Source organism: Pseudopodoces humilis, chromosome 6 (assembly GCF_049639895.1).
Source record: "Pseudopodoces humilis isolate 2021_Gansu_Grassland_sample_001 chromosome 6, ASM4963989v1, whole genome shotgun sequence".
Classification (NCBI taxonomy): Eukaryota; Metazoa; Chordata; class Aves; order Passeriformes; family Paridae; genus Pseudopodoces; species Pseudopodoces humilis.
In genome coordinates this window covers 59,012,472-59,034,361 of record NC_142205.1, presented here as the reverse complement: position 1 = coordinate 59,034,361, position 21,890 = coordinate 59,012,472, and the positions used below count along the sequence as shown (strand labels likewise).

At 39.9% G+C, this 21,890-nt stretch overlaps 1 protein-coding gene across 10 annotated transcripts in view; it reads left to right on the top strand.

Annotated features, from left to right (window-relative positions):
• The window catches only part of WDFY3 (WD repeat and FYVE domain containing 3), a 157,418-nt gene that overhangs the window by 91,953 nt on the left and 43,575 nt on the right, over nt 1-21,890 (top strand). For all 10 annotated transcript variants that reach the window (XM_088056911.1, XM_088056917.1, XM_088056918.1 and 7 more), the window contains 14 exons: nt 1,968-2,145; nt 4,658-4,872; nt 6,046-6,158; nt 7,489-7,720; nt 9,261-9,361; nt 10,149-10,367; nt 13,213-13,394; nt 14,430-14,661; nt 15,305-15,465; nt 16,634-16,745; nt 17,165-17,355; nt 18,842-18,994; nt 20,615-20,688; nt 20,778-20,939. In XM_088056911.1, coding sequence (XP_087913037.1) covers nt 1,968-2,145; nt 4,658-4,872; nt 6,046-6,158; nt 7,489-7,720; nt 9,261-9,361; nt 10,149-10,367; nt 13,213-13,394; nt 14,430-14,661; nt 15,305-15,465; nt 16,634-16,745; nt 17,165-17,355; nt 18,842-18,994; nt 20,615-20,688; nt 20,778-20,939 — 2,325 coding nt within the window. The remainder of the gene's footprint in view (nt 1-1,967; nt 2,146-4,657; nt 4,873-6,045; nt 6,159-7,488; nt 7,721-9,260; nt 9,362-10,148; nt 10,368-13,212; nt 13,395-14,429; nt 14,662-15,304; nt 15,466-16,633; nt 16,746-17,164; nt 17,356-18,841; nt 18,995-20,614; nt 20,689-20,777; nt 20,940-21,890) is intronic.

The following is a 21,890-nucleotide window of genomic DNA, read 5'->3' as shown; positions in this document are numbered from 1 at the left end:
GGGCAGAATGTTTTAAGGAATGGAATTTCACTAGACTGAAGAGAATTCTTAAACATAAATGGATATTTAGTTTTTTTAATAGCATCCTGTAAAACTTGCAGTGAGATGCTCAAGGTGACATTGGAAAGAGGCTGCAGCTTTCTCCTTTAGATGAAGAGCTGTGCTTTTAGGATGCTTAAGAAACAATTACCAGTGTTCCAATCGCTGCAGTAAGTCAGGACAGAGGACAGAGGCTTGAGATAACATCTCTCAGTATTACCAGTTGGTACACTGTTCTTAATTCCATTTATTTTTAGAAGAAACAAGGAAGCTTTCCTTACCTGCTACATGTTTCCATAGGTGGTGGGGCTGACAGGGAAGTTTGGAAAATTAATGGCTTCAGTGTTTGTAAAAAAGACTAGTAAAATTAATTCAGGAAGATCTTTTTCTTAGTGGTTGGTTTCAGTATAATTGCCATATTATTTTCTGTTTCCTGTAAGCATTAGCTGAATGAGCTGAATGAAGCATCAGTAATCTAAATTTTCTTAAAAACTCTCTTTAGAATGGTACTCTTGGGTTGTTCAGGTGCCAAGTTTTTGCTGATCTGCCACAAAGCTTTTCAGTGGGACCTTTTTATTGGAACATTATTTATTGAACCCATTTTCCAGCCAGCACAAGAAGATTGCTGTGGTTCCTGTTGTCCTGTCTTAGGCTGAATAATCTGATGTCTCAGCCTTCCCCCACAGTTGTATTTCTTGCTGGGGGATTGGGCTTGGTGGCTGTGTTTAGGGCAGAATTGTGTTTGCAGCCTTCCTCACCTCCCATCTATGTCCAGTTGTTTCCAGGAGAATGAGATTACCTTGTTGGAAGTGTCTAAAGGGTGAGGCACAGCAAGTCGCTAAGTCTTAACTTGTGTTAGGGTCAGGGTTTGAGTAAATTTCTGTCACTGAGAACAGAAGAGAGGAAATACCTGTTTTTTATCAACTGATTTGATAAGAAGGAACCCTTTTCCTTTTGCCGTATTCAGCTGTAAAACAAAAGACAATATGTGATCAAAACAAAATTCTTACACAGAGTTTGTTCTATTTCTTCTTACAAATAAGTGTATATGATAAATACCATGAGCTACGGGTGATTTGGGTTGGGGTTTTTTTGGGTTTATGGGCTTTTTTCTTGTGGAGGTTTCTTGTGTGTTTTGATTTGGTTTTTTTTTGTGGTGAGCATGAGTCTTTCGATCTCACTTTTGCTTCTAAAGCATCATCTTGGAAGCATATGTTCAGTAAGCTGCTCATGCTGTTTGTGTGTTGAAACCCTTGCTGAAAGAAGACTGACATCAAGCTGATATCCCCAAGAGTTTAAATGAAGAACATGTCTGCATTTCTCAGGACAAGTGGTTGGTTCTAAGTCAGCATGTCAAATCCTCTTTTTCCTGGATCAGACTAAAGCATATTAATACAAAATGAAATTGCCATTGCAGTTATGGAAAGACTGAGAACATAGAGATTGCTGGCATGAGTAAACACAGAGACCACCCTTCTATTCTCCTAGGCTGATTAGAGATTGCTGAGTTTTCTGATAGCACATTTCATAATCAGTTGCTAATGGAAATCAAATGGGGAGACATATATCCAGAGAATAGGAGCAGTGGTAGGTTGCACACTGCAGTTGTGTGCTGCTGCTACAACTAGAATAAAAAGAGGGAGGCAATAAAAAAAGAGCTCTTTTAAGTTTTGAAATTGTGTAGCACCTGGGGAACCTGGGGAAGACACTTGCAAGTTCAAGAATATTTGAGAAACTGAAACCTTTTCTGGCTTTAGAGAAACATGCCCAGCAGGTTTGAGAAGAGGAACACTTGTTCTGTCTAGCTGAGGGAAGAGAAAGGAAAAGGGAGTAATATCTATAGGCCAGTACAATTTTACAGCTGTTTGAAAAATGCAGAGCTCGTAACAGCTGGGTGTTGTAATCATGGGATGTTTTCTATCCTGCAGGCACGCATATCATTCTGTTTCAACACCTCCTGTTTGCCCTCAGAAAAATATAGCTGATGTGAAACTCCAAACAGGACCCACATCCACGCAAAGCTCTGATGCAGTCATTATTCACCCTGGTGCTATGCTTGCAATGCTGGATCTTCTGGCCTCTGTTGGATCAGCTACACACCCAGAGGTAGGGGAAAAAAAAAAAAAGTGCGGTCTGAAGCTTTGAGAACAGCTGGGGAAAAGGATGGCTATGAAAAACAGGAAAGCTGATGATATCCTCTCATTTTGTGCTGAAAAACTAATAAATTTCACAGGCTGAGTTGAATAACTGGTGGCACAGAAGTCTGACAGGAATTGCTTTATTTCTTAGGCTTTCTTTTATTTCTCTCTTTCAAACTCTTAGTCGTAATGTAAGTTTAAAGAAAGGTCTGAAGTGGCCATCACATAAGTTTCCAAGCACTGTCATTAATTCATGTTTTCCCTGATGTATCAGGTATTAATGCATAGTATGAGGAGGACACAGGACTGAACATCATCATTTGGGCTATACGCTGTTTGAAGTAGCTGGAATATGTTCTAGTTCCAAAGTTGTACTAACTGCTTTGTACAATCCCCAACCCAAAATATCTGCTGGTACTTTGTATATGAAGGATTTGTTGGACATTTTTGGAGGTTGCTTATGTGTTTTTTGTTTTGAGATGTCTTCCCTGAAGAATATTTCTTATTTTAAAAAAAAAAGTTCTGAAAGTTTGCAAGAATTACTAGATTCCTCTTTCTTTGTCTATACTGGGTGATGGGTGTGGTAACTTTCTGTCTTCACAACATAAATTTGGCAATTACGTTGCATATGTCTTCAGTTTCGTAGAGGTTATGGTGGTGGTAGGGAGCAGAATGAAGCCCATGTAATCCAAGGGGAAGGAGTTAGCAACCTGATACACTAAACACTCACAAATCTATGGGGCTGATGGGGTCTGCCCAAGGGTGTTGATGGAGCTGGTGGAAGTGCTCACTGAGCTACTTTCCATCATTTACCAGCAGTCCTGGGTAATCAGGAAGATGACAGCTGGCTGGAAATCAGTCAATGTGATGCCCATCTACAGGAATGGCCAGGAAGATTAGGGGAGTCACAGGCCCATCAGTCTGACCCCAGTTCTGGGGAAGGCTATGGAGCAGATCATTACACATCTCATGCTGCAGCACCTACAGAACAGTTGTGAAATCAGGCCCAGGCAGCATGGCTTTATGAAAGGCAGGTCCTGCCTAACTAAACTGGTCTCCTGTGACAAGGTGACCCTCTGGGTTGATGAGGGAAAGGCTGTGGATATTGTTTACCTGGACATTAGTAAAGCTTTTGATACTGTTTCTCACTGCATTCTCCTAGAGAAACTGGCTGCTCATGGCTTGAGTTGGTGGGCTCTTTGCTAGGTTAAAAAATGGCTGGGCCCAGAGTGGTGGTAAATGGATTTACACCCTTCTGGTAGATGGTCACCAGTGGTACTCCACAGGGCTCAGAACTGGAATGAGGGAATCAAATACACCCTCAAGTCAGTTCATGGATGGCACCAAGTTCGGCCAGTGTTGATCTTCTGGAGTGCAGGAAGGCTCTGCAGAGGGATCTGGGCAGGCTGGATTTATGGGCTGAGGTTCAACAAAGCCAAGTGCTGAGCCCTGCTCTTGGGTCACAATATCCTCAGGCAGTGCTGCAGGCCGGGGAAAGAGTGGCTGGAAAAGACCTGGGAGTGCTGGTCTACAGTATGAGCCAGCTGTGCCCAGGTGGCCAAGAAGGCCAATGGCTTCCTGGCCTGGATCAGCAATAGTGTGGCCAGCAGAACCAGGGCAGTGATCATCCTCCTGTACTCAGCACTGCCAAGGCTGCACCCCAAATCCTGTGTCCAGTTCTGGGCTCCTCATTACAAAAAAGACATTGAGGTGCTGGTGTGTGTCCAGAGAAAGGCAGAGGAGCTGAGGAAGGGTCTGGAGCACAGGTCCTGTGAGGAGCAACTGAGGGAGCTGGGGGTGTTTAGCCTGGAGAAAAGGAGGCTCAGGGAGGTTCGTTATCTCTGTCTAAAACTCTCACCAAGTAAAACAAGTGATAGGGTGAGAGGGAATGGCATCAAGTTGTGCCAGGGGAAGTTTAGGTTTCACCAAAATGGTTGTTAAGTGCTTGAATGGGCTGCCCAGGGCACTGTTTGAGTCACCAGGACTGGAAGTCCTTAAAAGACATGTAGATATGGCACCTGGGGACATGGTTTAGTGGTGGGCTAGGCCATGCTGGATCAAGAGTTCAACTCAGTGATCTTAAAGGTCTTTTCCAACCTAAATGATTATGTTTCTAAGTTAACTTACTAGGAATAGTTTAATAGTCATAAAAATAAGAGTTCCTGTTTCTCTTTAAGCTGGCTGTCATTGCTGGTGAAAAGTAGAGCTTAGTTTAACCATTCTTACCTGAATTATTTTTCTTGACCATAGTTACCAGTTCTGGTAATCCTTTGCCTAACTAGTTACCCTTTTTGTACAGTGTTTCTTCACACAGACACGTGCACACACATCCCCCAAAAACACACAAATGCATGCACATATATTTAAATACAGAAAATCATTGCTAATGGTAGTTTCTTTTCTATTATTATGTATGAAGCCTTTGTTCCATTTTCCTTCTCAGTTTGCACTTTCTCAAGCCCTGTGCTGTTCTTTTTCAGCATGCACTGGATCTCCAGCTGGCAGTGGCCAACATCCTGCAATCTCTGGTGCATACAGAGAGAAACCAGCAAGTCATGTGTGAAGCTGGGCTCCACGCACGACTTCTGCAAAGATGCAGCGCTGCTCTGGCAGATGAGGACCACTCCTTGCATCCACCACTCCAAAGGATGTTTGAAAGGCTGGCCTCCCAGGCTCTGCAGCCCATGGTGTTGAGGTCAGAAGGATAGCCCTGAAGTTCAGTTGGACTAAGCCCTGCAGCCTGCACTGTCCCTGGCTCACTCTAAATGGCTGGCCATGGTAGAGAGCCTTAGTGACCTGATGTGGTAGTGATAACACAAGATCCCATTTTATTTTTCATCAAATAGATTGTCTCTTGACAGAGAGAGACTTGTTATCAGGGCCTGTAGTGACAGGGCCAATGCCACGGGTTTTAAACTGCAAGAGGCTGGATTTAAATTAGACATGAGGAAGACATTTTTTACAGTGAAGGAGGTGAGACACTGGAAGAGGTTGTCCAGAGAGGCTGTGGATGCCACATCACTGGAACTGCTCAGGAAAGGTCAGGCTAGACAGGGCTTTGAACCACCTAGTGTAAGTGAAAACTGTACCAGCCCACAGCAGAGAGCTTAGACCAAATGACCTTTAAAGGTCCCTTCAAACCCAAACCGTCCTGGGATTTTGTGATCTCAGCTGTAAGAGGGAATGTAATTATATTATCTCCTGTGGATCATTGGCTGGCTGACCTGAAGTCAGGACAGCTGCTCAGTTCCCTTCACTGGCATGTAACTGTGTTAGAAGGGATTCTTCAAGGAGCTGTCTGGCTGGTAGTCACATTACAGGGACTTCAACTTCCCTAAGCATAGACACTGATAGCCTGGGTAGCTCTATGGAGAGATACTATAGTTACCTAGAGATATGGGTATTGACAGCTGTGAAATGATTCCCCCAACCAAACACTGGTCAAACAACACTGGACACACTGGAAAAACAAAACTGAGGTCACTTACTTCAGCCTATGATCTACCTCTCCAGAACAGTTCAGCTTGCTGAACATGCATCATCAAATGTCCTGAATGGCCTCCTGCCAGGTTTTTAAATAAGGAGAAATGAATTATCAAGATTGCTATATTTTATGATAAATTACTTTATTAAAATTGCTTATTTAAAATAGTGTCAACTTTTGAGAACATGTGTTGCAAAATTAAATCATTTTGAATGGATCAAATATGTTATGGATCATAATTATGCATTGGTTTATTTTCTTAGTTAAAAGTTATGTTTATTACAAGCAATTAGTCTCTTTTTTAAAATTGCTATTAGATTTGATGTCACCATAAGCAAACAAATAGAGAAAATTACTTCCAAAATTTTTTATTTTCTCTCTTAGGGAATTCTTACGCTTGGGAAATCCTTTGAATTGCGGAGCCTGGGACAAAAAGCTGTTGAAACAGTACCGAGTGCACAAACCCAGCTCACTGAGTTTTGAACCAGAAATGAGAAGTAGGTGTTGAAGTGCTAAAAATGTGTGTAAAGAATATTTCACTGATGTCCCCCAATTGCATACTTATCCATATAAACCTGTCTTTACCCCAGCTTTGTATGAATGTGAAATCATCAGAACAGTTGGACTAGAAAAGTTCTAAAACCAGAGGGAATGTAGTACTTATATTGAATATATATCCAGCAAGGTAATTATAGGTTTTTATTTTACAAACAGTAGCTGTTAAATATGGTAGTAGTTTGGTTTTAAGTCTTGAGTAGGTCCTGTATTGGTAGTTATTTGATTTTATTTTTTCTCAGCTACTTTCATGTGCACATCACAAGTCATTATATATGTGTAGTATCTCTCATGGGTTCAGAAAAGTGTCAGATAAAATAACTGCTCAATCTTCTATTATTATCCATGAGTTGTAGAGCTTGGGAATGGCTATTCATGTAGTATAGGAGAGTCACAGTAAATTATAATACAAAGAAATTGTTGAAAAGTTTCCAAAGCATGAGATATTTATTTCTGTGTCAGTTTGGTCATTGTATGGCTGGCTGTAACATATCATTAAAAATACCTTAATTGAAATTTTTGAGTTATTTAAAAGAAACAAAAGAGTATCTTAGATGAAACTGATTAAGCATTAAATCATGAAATAAACGAACAAAATAAATTAACTGAATTCATGTTATATTATTGTGTTCAGTAAATTTTGAAAGAAGGGAGAAGAAGATATTCAATTTATCTCTTGGCCACTGCTATACATATATATTTATATTATATATATATGTATATATTTGCATTAGGGTATTATTAATGGGGAAAATAAACAATGAAAGTCATGAAAATGTGAGACTAGAAAGATTTTAGCCTAGGAAAGAGACTGCAAAGCGCCCTTCTGAATACCACAAGTTATGTTAAATTGCCTAATCTAAGTTTACTGAGCTGTTCTCCTTACTAAGAGCTCTGAGACTTCTAGCTCAGTGTTATTGCATCTGAAAAGCATGAAGCAGAATTTTCGCTGCCTATTAAGTCAGGTAGCAGGAATACATCTGAAGAGGAGACTCTGCAGAAAGGATACTGTGTTGGCATTAGGTAACGGGATGGCCTCTTGGCTTTATCACAAATTTTCCTTGGTGTGTTGCACAAGACACTCATCTTTCTGCCTTGGTTGAGCATTTTTATAATCAAAGCAATGCTGCCCAGCTCATTATCTTTTGAGAGGCTGAACTAGCTGACAGTGAAGACAATCCAGCTATTCCACTGGACTTGAATGGTCCAAATAAAGAGCCTGAAAATGCCTCCCTTTTTCAATGCTGTGTTGTTTCTTGGCTTCTCCTGTAGATAGCATAGTCACCTCCATGGAAGGTCTAGGTCCTGACAGTGTCTTCGGCGTGCACGAGGACAGCCACTATCGGATAAGCAAGAGCCTGCTGAAGCCGGCAGAAGGGAGCACAGTGCCCCTGACCAGAGTCAAGTGTTTGGTCTCCATGACAACCCCACATGATATCAGGCTTCACGGCTCATCGGTGACGCCAGCGTTCATCGAGTTTGACACATCTCTGGAAGGGTTCGGGTAAGGTCCTGCAGTGCTCTCGAGTAGCATGGGGCACAGTGCAGCGTTTGCTTACTTCCTTTTTTTCCAAAGGAATGCTTGTAATTTTTAATAGACTGTTTGCAAGAAAGGAACAAATTAACTCTTTAAAGAGGAGAAAGAAATGCTTCAAGTCACATAAATTTCCACCTTCTCATTCATTAATACCTCAATAAAAAATGCTTTCTTGCCGTGTGTGAAAGTGAAAAAATTAATTTATTAATTAATCAGTTAACCCATTGATAAGACCCTATCAGTTCTGGGTTTCACATCCCTTTTAAAAGGGAGCAAAGGAATGCAAACATATCCTTGAAGCGTTGCTGGGATTTATGTATGACATTTGGATGGCACAGGTATTCTGAGACCCACTTAAAATTGCTGAAGAAAATGAAAATGTGAAAGTGGGCAAATCAGAAATACAAGTAAAGCAGACAAGGCAGCTGTGATGAGTTCAGATAACTGAATCCCAGTGTTATCAACTGGAGGCATAGCCTGGATATCATGCTTAGCTCATTTTTTCTTTCAGCACCACTTTCTTGTTTTTTTCTCTTTAATTAACACCTGCTGAGTGAGGCATTTTATGAGGATCGTGTAATACGATTTAACTATTCAGAAGAAGAAAACATGACACCATTCTCAACATCTCTTTAAGGAAAATGTTTGGTCTTTTGGTTATAAAAACGGAATAGAATGCTCTCTACATTCTCTTTCCAGCTCTGCAAAGCAAGGATGTAGCTCCCATTTTCCATCTAGCCTTAATAGCCAATACAGTCAAGGACAGACTTTTTTTTTTTTAATAAAACAAATGTTCCTCTGAGCTGTGTTCTACATCCTTAGTAAGAGAAAAGAAAAGAAAATTGTCTGGACCTAAGAACTTGAAATAGACTGGCAAAATGAATTTTCATTATGTTTGCTTCAGGAGATTTGTGGGTGCTGGTAACATGTCTAGAAGTAACTCACATAATGCAGCTGTGACTTCTTGTAATTTCAGCAAGTCAACTAAGAAGACTTCCATAATAAATTTAAGAAAAATAAGAACTTTTTTCCTTATATTGATTTCCATTGTGTCCACAGCTGTGGCTGTGGCTCTTTTAAGGACCAAACATAGCTAAATAGGTGGAATATGATGGTAATGTGAGAGCATACTTTCTTAAGATAAGAACATTGTTGTCTGCAGTCGCTAGATCCTTTGACTATTTAGCTGATACAGTCTCTTCAGAAGGTTCAGAACAACTCAAAGGCTGCTGAAATATGTGGGTGCCCACAGGGAACATCTTAGGCTATAGAGCCACGTGGGCATGGTCACACCGAAGGCATACACTGCCAAAGCTGCTTATGCTAGAGATAATTCAGACTCATAATGAGCAATCTTGAGAATTAATTCCTGTTTTTCATTACTACAGAAAGACACAAAGCATGTGTGCTTATGGTACATTTTCCTAAGCTGTGTTTTGTTTGCACTGAACTCCGCTTACATTGACTTCCATAAACTCCAGTGTCTCACTGGTCTTGTGTTTAACAGCTGCCTATTCTTGCCAAGTCTGGCTCCCCACAATGCACCTACAAATAATGCTGTTACTACGGGGCTTGTTGATGGCGCTGTTGTGAGTGGAATTGGAACTGGTGAGTACTCCAGTATGACTGGTAACAAGCTGTTTTGTATCTGATGTTTAGTTCTCTTAGACTTCTTGGTTAGCCAGAAACTGATAGTAAGGTGTTGAACGCTGTGCACTCACAATAGAGAACTTCTTGTGTCTTCTTTTTGTGTGTGCGTGTGTTTTTGTTGCCTGTTGCCCTCAAGACAATGAAAAGCAATATAAAATATAAATGTTTGATTGATTTAAAATGCAAAGCGTAAAGTAGAAGGCTAAATGGTAATCAACCAAGGTGCATGAATAATAACCCAGATGCATTAAGCAAGAGGTTGAAGTAGTAGTGTGTAGAGCATAGGAAATGTGGAATAAATTGTAATGCTGTACTTGTGACTTTGTTCTGCTGAATGCTTGACTGCATTTATTACAGGTGTAGTTGCACATAGTATCACAAAATACCCATCTGAATTGTTAGCTATCACTTTTACACATTGTTTATGTTACTGACCCTACAGGATCATGGTATGCTGTGGGATTAGTTGAACATGGTCCCTTAGTTAAAAAAATTAAGTCTAAAAACTGAGGTGAAGGCTTACTGCAGTAAAATAGAATTAGTGGTAGCATCCTGGGATATTATGGGATATCCTGGGAGTCATATGTGTGTTGTAGAGAGATATTCCCTCAACAGAGGCTTCTTCAGCATCTGAGAAAACACAGCTGATATTACCTGAGCTGATATGAAAAAAAGAACAGGATCAAGTAGGCATCCTAAGTACTACCTACTGCAGCTATGTAGTGGGCTTTCTTTTTATTTTTAGGTGAAAGATTTTTCCCACCACCATCTGGTTTAAGCTACTCAACTTGGTTTTGTATTGAACACTTTAGTACACCTCCCAATAATCATCCTGTGAGACTCCTCACTGTAGTGCGGCGTGCGAACTCCTCAGAGCAGCATTACGTCTGCCTTGCCATTGTCCTCTCGGCAAAAGACCGCTCACTGATTGTTTCAACTAAAGAAGAATTGCTTCAGAATTATGGTAAGAGTTGTGCCACATCATCGGCTAATGCTGACCATATAATATTAGGGATGCAACAGCAAGTTTATTTTAAACCTAGTATCCAAAAGAATTGTGTGTGCTGGAACTTTCATTGCTGCCTCACCAGTTCCTGATGGGTTTTGATAATGGAAAATGCAAAATTTAAACATTAGTTTATGGCACTTTATAATTTCTGAAGATTTGATATCTGTATATAAAAGAAAAATTTTTGTCAAAACCCCAGGTATCATGTATTCAGAGTGGGGATTACATAATTGGTTTTGAAAGGTTTTGCCTTTGATTTATCTTGTGTCATTCATTTTAGACATCATCTCTTGAGGTCTTGAGGTGCAAATTTTAGCTGTCTTTGCTTTGAAGAAGTTTAGAAATAGTAAAGTAGTAGGTTGTGTAACTTTTCTCTAAAAAGTCCTTTTTCTGTTTCTCTGTTTCTGCTATATCTCTTTTGTATTTTTCTTTATATTCTTTGATTTCTCAGCCTCCTTTGGACTGAATTCTTTTGGGATCCTCCCTCGTGGGGAGTCCTGCTTATCTCAGTTCTTCTGATTCGAAGAAAACTCCCGAGCTCGTTAGAATCTTGTTTCTCGTGTTTATTAACAGGTGATCACAAAACTTAATAGGTCTCTCCAGGCTGGCTGCACAAGGTTAATCTTTGCAATCTGGTACATTTCTTTCTTCTGATGGTACAAACAAGGCCTTGTGGCTCACTTCGTGTCTGATGCACAAAATGGCCCCGAACTACGCAGTTCTTTTATCTTCATACCTATTTTTACCCAATTAACAATAGACACGTATATTAGTTATGTTAATGACCCAATGACCTGTCACCTCTGTGATGCACTGCAGCATTCTTTATCCAATCACTATTACCCTAGTAAAACCTCTAGGAGAAGAACATGAAGAAGAAAGAAGAAGGGACAAGAGACAACGCCCTAAATCCTCCATCTTGTCTCCTGTTCTCTAAACTAATTTTTTCACCCAGTGATTAAAAAAACTTTCAAATCTATACACTTACTTTTTTAGCTTTTTCTATCTAACTTTAACATTTGTTTTCATATATCACCATGAAAACATGCTCGTGAATTTCATATTATATGAAATTCACTGTTTTTCTGGATCTGGTAACTAAATATCAGAAACAAGGGCACACACTCTGTATTCCAGACTCCAACAGGTTGAAGGCTTTTTCAGTCTGGATAGTCCCAGTACTGGAGGGTTTCTTGAAGGCAGTCATTCGCTTCATGTTTTGATGCTGTGGTCAGTTTTCAGAAACAGTTTGTATCTCCATTCAGTATCTGTGACCAAAGGAGGAATTTGGTCCTTCCTATCTAAGGAAAAGATAGGAAAGATAGGGTAAGATCGAAGTGAAGTTGGTGATACCAGTAAATTTGCTAGAGAGAGCTATCAGTGCACTCAGGGGCTTGAGGATGAGCTGTCTCCTGTCTCCAGCCTTGTCCTCCATCGGAGCCTCCAAAAATGGTTGTTTTTGACAGGCTGTTACACACTGAGTCTGTGGAGGAGCTGAGAGGAGCAGGGCAGCCTTCTGAGCATGTTTCAGGCTTAACTCTTCACCGGACCAGCCCAAATGTCAAAAACCTGTTCCTGCTTCTGTTCTTTACTTTTTATTCACATTAACTGCAGTAGTCTCTCTTAGTAGTTAAAAAACTTCTTAGGTTCAAAACCTGAAACTTGAGAGCTGAAAACATATAATATAAATTAGAAATTAAACCTCCTAAATTATGAAGATACCGACAGTGTTTTCTTTCTTAGAGGACCAAATTCTTAGAGAATGAAGCAAGTTTATCTTCACACTAATTGCTTTAGCCTGCACTGAAGCTATAGTTCATGTTTTTAGTTTAGTAAGCACCTATAATCAAACTCCCCGAAAGAGATTGGATTTGAAAAGGGTTTTTTCAGAGAAGATCTGAAGGTGTCTGTCTGTAAAGACTGGTTTTTAATTGAACCAGGATACTTTGCTTCACTCAAGTGCTACCCTGTTGTGTCTAAATCATAGTTGGTGGTGTACTGTTGAGTGCTGAGCAGGTAGGGAGCTGAAGAACTGAGACTGGAATTGCTGTGCACAGCACAGGGATTGGAAGTGCTGACAGTCTCTTGTAAGAGTAAATGAGGTGATTTAAGGACCCTTCTTGAGAGCAAGAATTGTGCTCAGAGATGTTTGGCCAAGAAAAAGAACTTGAGATTATTTTTGTATCTGAACGTTAGTTCTAAGTGCTCTGCTTTTAACATTTTCCTTGTGCGGTTTCTAAAGAAATGAGTGTTCTGTGCAGGCAGCTGTTGTGGTAAGAGGATTAATGGATTCTTTTCCTTCGGTATGAAAGAATGGAGAGGAATCTGAAAAACACCTGGGTTCTATTGAAACATTCCCTGGGTTTTGGGGGATTTTTTAAAATATTTTTTTCTTTTTCTTTCTTTTTTTTTCTTTTTTTTTTTTTCTGTTAGGACAGCTTTAAGTAGAGTAAGGGTCATTTTTGTGATGCAAAATTTGGAATAAAAAAAGTGATTGTGGGTGTCATCCTCTCCACAGTGTGAGAAAAGTGGAAAATAGCTCTGTGGGTTTGGGGAGACATCATTTCTTGGTGACTGCTGCTGCAGAAACTTGTTTAGGACAACAACAAAAGAGCTTTCTGTGACTTGCATGGCAGCATGAGAAAATAAGAACTTGAGCCAATAATTCCAACTAAAATTTTGAAGGGAAGGGAGAAGGTGAAAAGTAAAATACAATTCTCAAAATTCTGAGTATATCCTGAGATTTTTAAGCTCCTGTAACATTTCTGCTGGTGCCCACTAACTGGTCCTTTTCCTTTAGTTGATGACTTCAGTGAGGAATCATCATTTTACGAAATTCTTCCCTGTTGTGCCCGTTTCCGCTGCGGTGACCTCATTGTGGAAGGCCAGTGGCATCACCTAGTTCTGGTCATGAGTAAAGGCATGCTGAAGAACAGCACAGCTGCACTCTACCTCGATGGACAGCTTGTTAACACTGTTAAGGTAAAATAAATCTTTCAATTGTCATTTTTACTGGTTGGAGTGATTTTTCTCTCTGTGCAATAAAAAAACTTACAAGACAGAAGAACAAAATAAACCACTACCACCCCATCCAAAAACAAAACACCCAAGAGAATAGGAAAAAAACCCAACTCAAGCAACAAAACAAAGAACAATGAACAAACACCATATTTATTTGCAAAGGTCAATACCTCATTGTCAAGTGGAAGAAACTGCAGAGAGCAGTGAAGAGTACTGTGGACCTGTCCACTGGGCACAAAATATTCCCAAGCTGTAACAGATACCCAAACATCATTTGACACCTGGCACTTGTGGGCTTCAAACTAGCTTTTAAACTGGTGTGGGGTTTAAACTAGCTAATGTTGCTGTACTGCTGTAGGTAAAACAGCATGTTGACTTTAAAGTTTACCTCCCAGTATTCCTTTTGCAAGAGGGAGGACTACAGTAACTAGTTATGCTGACAGCTGTAATGCATGAGTGTCTATCTAGCCATCTCTCTGGCTATGCATGACTACATTCAATAGCTGCTAACAAAATTTTTACAAAGTAAATAGAAAAAAGCTATGAGGTTGTTACTGTCTTTATATATTGGCCAGGATCTTATTCATGTATTTGTTTAATTATTTGAAAAGTCTTGCTGAAATTAGTTCATCACGTTTGCACTTTAGCTTGAGATGGTGTAATTTCCAAAGGCTAGGAAAGGAGTGAACACTGCTTTGAGCACCATGTCTTTAGAATCAAGATACAGCCTCTTTAGGCACAGAATTCTCATGTTCTCCTCCTGTGTTTCCATACACACCTTCATCTTTTGATATCTACTTCTTCTGGTCTTCTCATTTCCTTTCTGTTTAATGTTCTTCCCTGTTTAATTCAGTACAGCGTCAGAATATCCTGTGTTACACAGCAATCATTTGATACCCTCCCCTGGCTTGCAAAACCATTTTTGGACAAAATTTCTGATCTTGCCAGCTTACTCTTGATCCCTCACTAACTTGCCTGTGTTTTGCTCCCTCACAGCTTCACTACATCCACAGCAGCCCCAGTGGCTCTGGCTCTGCCAACCCCCCCGTGGTCAGCACAGTGTACGCCTACATTGGCACGCCGCCCGCACAGCGCCAGCTCTCCTCCCTGGTGTGGCGCCTGGGCCCCACACACTTCCTGGAGGAAGTGCTGCCTGTCCCAGGGGTCAGCACCATTTATGAGCTGGGACCCAACTATGTCGGGAGCTTCCAAGCAGTTTATATTCCATGTGAGTACATGTCAGGTGGTACCTGGTAACTTGGGCTGGCTGTGCTGGAATCTTTGTGTGCATACTGGCAGAAGAGGTGAGAGAGTATGCAGGAGCAGAGAGGAGAAGCTTGCTGTTCATAGAAAGAAGATCAGCAGCTGCTAAGATCAGCAGCTGCTGAAGAGGATAGAAGTCCAAATTCTTGTACAGAGCTATGGTGGAAATGCTTTTATTCTTTACTTTGGTTTTAAACCAGGTAGAAATTTTTAAAGCTGTCATTATTCATACTGTATGCTATATTTATCTGTAGAAAGTAAAATTAGAAAGGATACAAAATTCTAAAGATATGGTTATATATTCTCTTTGAATCTTGCATTTTCATAACATTCCAAGGCAATTTTCCTAGCAAACTGTAGTAAAAAGCCAGTTGTCACAAGCGAAGATGCAGTTTTACCAAATGTTTCTCTGGTTTTTGATTCCTTTGTTTTCCTTCAGAAAGGAAGGAAAGTTTACAGCCCATAGGCAGGACAATATCACATCTCAGCTATTTGTAAAATCTTCCTTTTGTACCTATTCTGCAGTATAAGTTGCTTAAGATTTTATTCTTCAATTTTAAAAGAAAAACAATGCCATTAGTGAAGGGAACTCCTATTTTGTCTTTAAGGTAAAGATTCGAAGTCTGAAGGAATCAATCCATCACCAGTATCTTTGGTACCGGAAGAGAAGGTCTCCTTTGGTCTATATGCACTTTCAGTTTCTTCATTTACAGTGGCAAAAATAAGGAAAGTTTACAACAAGTTGGATAGTAAAGCTATTGCCAAACAGGTATGTTGGGAAATCAGCTGGTTAATGTGTATGACTTCTTCCTTTCTTTTAACTTACTTCAAGACAATTTGCTGCTCATTGCAGCCAGGAGCAATTAGTCCAATCCCCATCCTGTGGGCAAGGACATCTTTCATTGTATCAGGCTGCTCTAAGTGCATTCCAGCCTAACCTTGAGTACTTCCTGAGAGTTTACAGCTTCTCTAGGCCCTAGATGGCCAAACTTAGGGCTTTCTATGGTGGGCTGACTGCATCTGTGGACAAGGGAAGAGTTACAGAAGTCATTTATCTGGACTGCTGTAAAGCCTTTGACATGATCCCCCACAAGATCCTTTTCTTCAAACTGGAGAAAGATGAATTCCATGGGTGGGCTGTTAACATGGATTAGAAAGTGGTTGGACTGTTGCATGCACTGGGTAGTGGTCAATGGCTCAGAGTCCCAGTGGAAATTGGTGACAAGTGCCATCCCTCAGGAGTCCATGTGGAGACCAGTATTATTTAATACCTTCATTAATGACAAAGAGGGATCAAGTCCCTCAGCACATTCACTGATGAAACCTAAGCTGAGTGGTGCTGTTGACACACTTCAGGGACAGGATTCCATTTTGAGGGATCTGAATGAGATCCAGGGTTAGGTGGGCCCAGAGAAGTGAGCTAATTGGAAGCTCACGAGGTTTAACAAGACCAAGTGTAAGGTTCTGCAGCTGGGTAAGGCCAAACCCTGGTATCAATCCAGGCTGGGGATGAGCAGGTTGAGGGCAGTCCTGCCAAGAAGGACTTGAGGTGCTGGTGGAAGAGAGGCTGGACATGACCCAGACATGAACACTCACAGCCCAGAAAGCCAAACGTGTCCTGGGTTGCATCCAAAGCAGCGTGGGCAGCAGAGGAGGGAGGGCCTCACCTGCTCTGCTCTGGTGAGACCCTACCTGCAGTGCTGCATCCAGCTCTGGGGTCCCCAGCACAAGAAGGACATGGACCTGTTGGAGTGAGTCCGGAGAAGACCACCAAGATGATCAGAGGGATGGAGTATCTCTAATGAGAAGAAAGGCTTCATCTGGATTTGTTGCATGTTACTCCTTATCACAGTAGAAAAATTCATAGGAGTTTTAGGCTTGCATAAAAAAAGAACTTCTTCCCTTCAAACCCTGCTTTTTTTTCTTGTTTGCTTCAGCTGGCAATTTCTTCTCATGAAAATGCCACACCTGTGAAGCTGCTACATAACTCAGCAGGGCACTTGAATGGACCAGCACGCTCCATTGGTGCAGCTTTGATAGGATATCTGGGTGAGTTGAGCACTTAAGAATTATTACGCTTTACAGTTATTAATTATTTGTGAATAAGAACTTAGGTCTGGAAGATAAATCATGTGACTGATGAATGTTAATAGTGAATCATTGTATTTATTGAACATTTTTATATTTTTTGGATAAATTATAAACTTTTTTTTTTCTCACATGGGATGCTTGTTTCAGTTTATGGTTCATCATTATGAAAATATATTAAATTACTTTACCTTAGGTTATAAAATATTGTGCTATATTTTCTTCACTTCCTCTTCTGAGGTGTCAGAATTCTTCTATTAACATTCTTTTTATAATTCATGTAAGGCTAAAATGAAAATTGCTTTCATGTTTTCACAATTATGTCTTGCAAAAATTAAGATTTAAATATATTTTAATTCATTTTCTCTGTCTGTGCTCAGGAGTAAGAACATTTGTCCCCAAACCTGTTGCCACTACACTGCAGTACATCGGTGGGGCTGCTGCTATTTTGGGACTTGTAGCCATGGCATCAGATGTGGAAGGGCTGTATGCAGCTGTGAAAGCCTTGGTCTGTGTGGTAAAGAGCAATCCACTGGCCAGCAAAGAGATGGAAAGAATCAAAGGTTATCAGGTATGCAAGAAATGTCTTAAAACAGACCAGGCTGATTGAATTGAATTTCACTGTTTGTCATCACAGTTCCCATGGAAATCTCTAGTTGTGTTGTAACCCAAGTTTCTCTTTTAAAGTTGCTTGAGCTCTTGGTTAATTAACATAGATGAGTTATTTAGGACATGTTTTAAGGTAGAGGGTGAAAAGTTTTTTGTGAAGCTGTTGTGCACATTTGGCTGCATTGCAGAAACTGAAACTCCAGTAACAGCACGGAAGAGCACAGCATCGTGCTTCAATGATTCTTTTCTTGTGATATTGAACCCATCCCTGCAAGCCCGGCAGTTTGTGTCTCTGATGTACCAGCAAGAGACAGGATAAGGACACATAAAGAAACCCAAACAAGTGAAGAAAGAAGGATTCTTTCAAGGAGATCCTTTTAAGGAGACTGCACGGATTTTGTAGTTAGTGCTGTTTCCTTTCAAGCTGAAGACATTAATTCTTCATTGGGATGGGGAAAAGGCAATCAGTTAGTTATGCAGAAGGATTGGTTGACTGATTTAAAAAGGTCTTCACATGAGCAATGCATTTTATGTTTCTCATGGAGGCTGCTTTACTGAAATGGAAAGTTCTGTGGTTTGGCCTTTGTATTTACAAATCTTGTAATGCTAATGCCTGGTGCAGTTACATCAAAACATACCATTCCAAGGAGCCTGGTGCAGACCTTGGCTTACTGTGACCAAACAAGTCTAGACAGTGTCCTTCTTGTACCATGAGTAGTCAGTGGATCATCACAAATGACCTTACATTCCACTTGTACTGACATCAGCAAATAGTGTGGTTTGAAGGAGATTCCCAAAAATCTGTGTTTCTGTAGTGTTTCAATAAGGATGGTAAAGCTCATCAGGCCAGGAATGTTGAGTGTTTAAACAAGTTCACTTCAGAAGACAAGAAACTGCAAGAATAAATCTGGCAAATGGTTCTTTCCCAGCCCAGATTATAAGAAGTTAGAGCAGAAGTGGGGACTGCAGTCATGCCTAGGGGAGCAAAACGTAGCAAGAAAAAAAAGAGGCTTATTCAGGTTTATGTTACCTTTTTTCAGGACCAACATATCTCTCATTTGGGCATGCAGTGCTCTAGGCCTGCTCCATTTGTCTGCCATGTCCATGTTTGCTGTCCAGGAACACAACAGTTTGAGGAATGCGTTGTCCTAAACTGTGACTGACTGCCAGAGAGCTGAGAGGGTGGTGTGTGTCCCTAGTCCTCAGGGCCTAGATCCTGTCTGTGGTATAAACAGATGTTTTATGAGCTGGAGAGTGTTCTGGATATGCCACTTCTGTAGTGAACTGTAATGCCACTTTCAAACTGTTCCATCAAGATTATCAACCAGCAGACATACTTTAAGGGCTTTCTCAAAAGGGGCACAGACATTTCAGCTGGTCTCCTGCATGCTCATACAACATTGCTGTGTGCTCACAGGACTAATTCATGTTCTGTTTACTTGTTCAAGCTGCTGGCAATGCTGTTAAAGAAGAAACGGTCCCTTCTGAACAGCCACATACTCCACCTGACCTTTTCCTTGGTGGGAACTGTTGACAGCGGGCACGAGACATCTATTATCCCAAATTCTGCTGCCTTCCAGGACCTGCTATGTGATTTTGAAGTATGTAGAGCTGCACATAAAAGTGATTATGTTGCTGGATAATGTTGCCAGATAGTGTCGGGTGCTGATAGTGTGCCTTAAATATTCAACAATAGCAAATTAGGTTGTTATCCTGAGAACTTTCTATTTCTTATATAGTACAGTAAAGCAGCTGAGCAACAAGGTTATTGGTAACTTTTCATTTTGAAATGGCTTGAATCACTGCACAAGCAATGGATGGGTGCCAAAGGTGTTTCTGCTTTTTGTTGTTTTAAAAGATAACATTCTGTAGTTTTCTAGACATCAATTTCTTTCCATCTCTGTGTTCTACTGCAGTACATATATCAAGGCATGAAAAATGCCCTGAAAATAAAAGTGGGAAATAAACTTTCAACATAGCACATGGGAATCACTTGATCACCCATCTCCTGCAAGGTTAATAGTAAGGGAGTTAAAATTCTGTTTGCATGACCTATGAAATATTTAAATGTTGTGTTAAAGTAAGGAAAGTAGCAAACGTCAGAGAGAAATGCTAATGCAGTAGAAGCTGATAAAAGATTCCAAGAACTTAACCTTCTGTGTGTGCTCCTTTGGCATTATCTGTACCTGACATAGACTGACTAAAAGATTTCTGACTCAGGTACATTAAAGTAAATAAGTAAAAACCCTACTACTACTGTGAAGCCAGCTATAAGATGCTGACAGTATTGCAAGTCTTTGTGTTTTGCACAGATGACTTAATAGCCTTCACTATTTCCTTTTTTAGGTGTCTATTCAAATATTTCAAAGCACTCTTGGAAACCTTATTTAGGAAGAAATTTTCCAAAAGTCTGAGATTTTGGCTGTTGTTTTTTTCAGTTTTTTTAGGTTTATTTAATTATTTACTTTATTCAGAAATCAGCGACCCAAGAATTTCACTCAATTTGGATAAATTAGATGTTCATACTCATGCAGACCAGGGAAATTAAATTATTTGTTCTCATAATTTTAAATTATAAGATTAGAAGAAAAGCAAAAGCTAGAAAGTTTTTCATTTAAGCCGTATTTATACACCAGAGCACAGGTATTAATTATGCTTTGTTCAATAGCAAATCAGTTTTAAGATTTGCAGCTGTGACTGTGGGTTTTCTGGCTTTTATATCTTCTATTACTTCTATTGATTGAACAATTGATATTTTGGGTTTTTTGATAGAGAAAATAATTTATTTTGGTAGAGAAAATAAAAAATAATTTAAGTGCAGGAAATACTGGGTAAAAAATAAAATCAGGATAGACCTTGAGTTGAATATTGGTGGAAGGTAGTAAGTTAGTTTTACGAAGATGTAAACCTTCACTTAAACCAAATAAATTTAACACAGCCTTGTAAACCCCAGTAGCTCCTTTGGAGTCATTGCACTGTCTATTTTAAAGTTTGTGCAAAAAGACAGTGTGTGACCTTTTGTCTAGATCCCCTTATATGTTTTCAGCATGGGTACCCTTACAGAGAGTGTTTTTGGAGCCAATGTGTCATTCTTCATTGGCAGGTAAACAGTCATGTGTATGAATGATTTTAATCTCTTCATAACTTTTGATTTATTAATGCTTGTTTTTAACCTACAAGTTGATTTGTGTACAAAAAATATGTTTTTTTCTGTATTTCAGGTCTGGCTTCATGCACCATATGAGCTTCATCTGTCATTATTTGAGCACTTCATTGAACTCCTTACTGAGTCAAGGTATGCAAGCCTAGTAATAGGATTTACAGGTTTAGGTGATATTCAGAGGATACTGCAATTTTAAATGGCCATCTCATTTCTTCTTCCAGCGAAGCAGCGAAGAATGCAAAGTTAATGAGGGAATTCCAGCTCATCCCAAGACTGCTGTTGACTCTTCGAGACGTGTCCCTATCTCAGCCCACTATTGCTGCAATTAGCAATGTGCTGAGCTTTCTGCTTCAGGGCTTCCCCAGCAGCTATGACCTACTCAGGTATCCCACACCTGGATAATTCTGTCTTTCTTTGTTCTGTTACTTTGGTCAAAAGTACTTTATGGTCATACTGCTGAGGAGTTGTGTGCTCATGTATTGATTTCTTTTTCTCTATGAACTAGATTGAACTAGACATCAGCAATATGTTGAAGCCTTGATTTGCATATGATTTTCAGTTTGCATCTGACAAAGCATGGTTGAATGATCAAACTGGTTTAATGTTCTACAGGTGAAAAGAGAAGGTGCTGAATTGAAGCCCTTTTGTTCATGTAAAGCACTGAGCATTCCTCGTGAATACCATTTAATATTATTTGAAATGGGCTACAAAAATACTTCTGGTTAAAATGCAGTTTTGATTACTATCTTGAATGCAAGGTTCAGTTCCAGATTTTTTCTTAATCATCACTGTGTAAAAAGGTATTTAAGGCTGTCAGATATAGTACTGCTAATTCTGACTGATGAAAATTACACTAGTTACTGCAATTCATATGTACAGGAGTATTTGAAATGCTTTAAAAATAGTTTAACTCCTTGATAACTTGATTTTTTTCATCTCTCATTTCATTATAATGGTAATGGATAAAATACTGCAGGGTTTGGGAGCTCTTTGCGTATGTGTGGGCATGTTTTCAGCTTCTTTTAAGCACTATTAGAAGTATCAGAAGCCTCAACCTGAGCATCTTACCTGTCTTTGTTTTAATTATACAGGACAAAAAAATGATTCAAGAATAAAACTATTGATTTTATGCTTAAATGGTTACAGAACAGATTGGAGACCAGTGTTCCCTGTTCTCCTTTCTGGAAATAAAAAATGAAAAATGTTGCATAACTTGGGAAAAGTTGCACTAGCTAGGGATCATTTCAGGTTAGCTGCAGAGGAAAAAGGAATATATTGCATCTCCTTTCTTGGAGTGGTACATCAGTGTCTTGTCATGGAAAACCATGACCTTG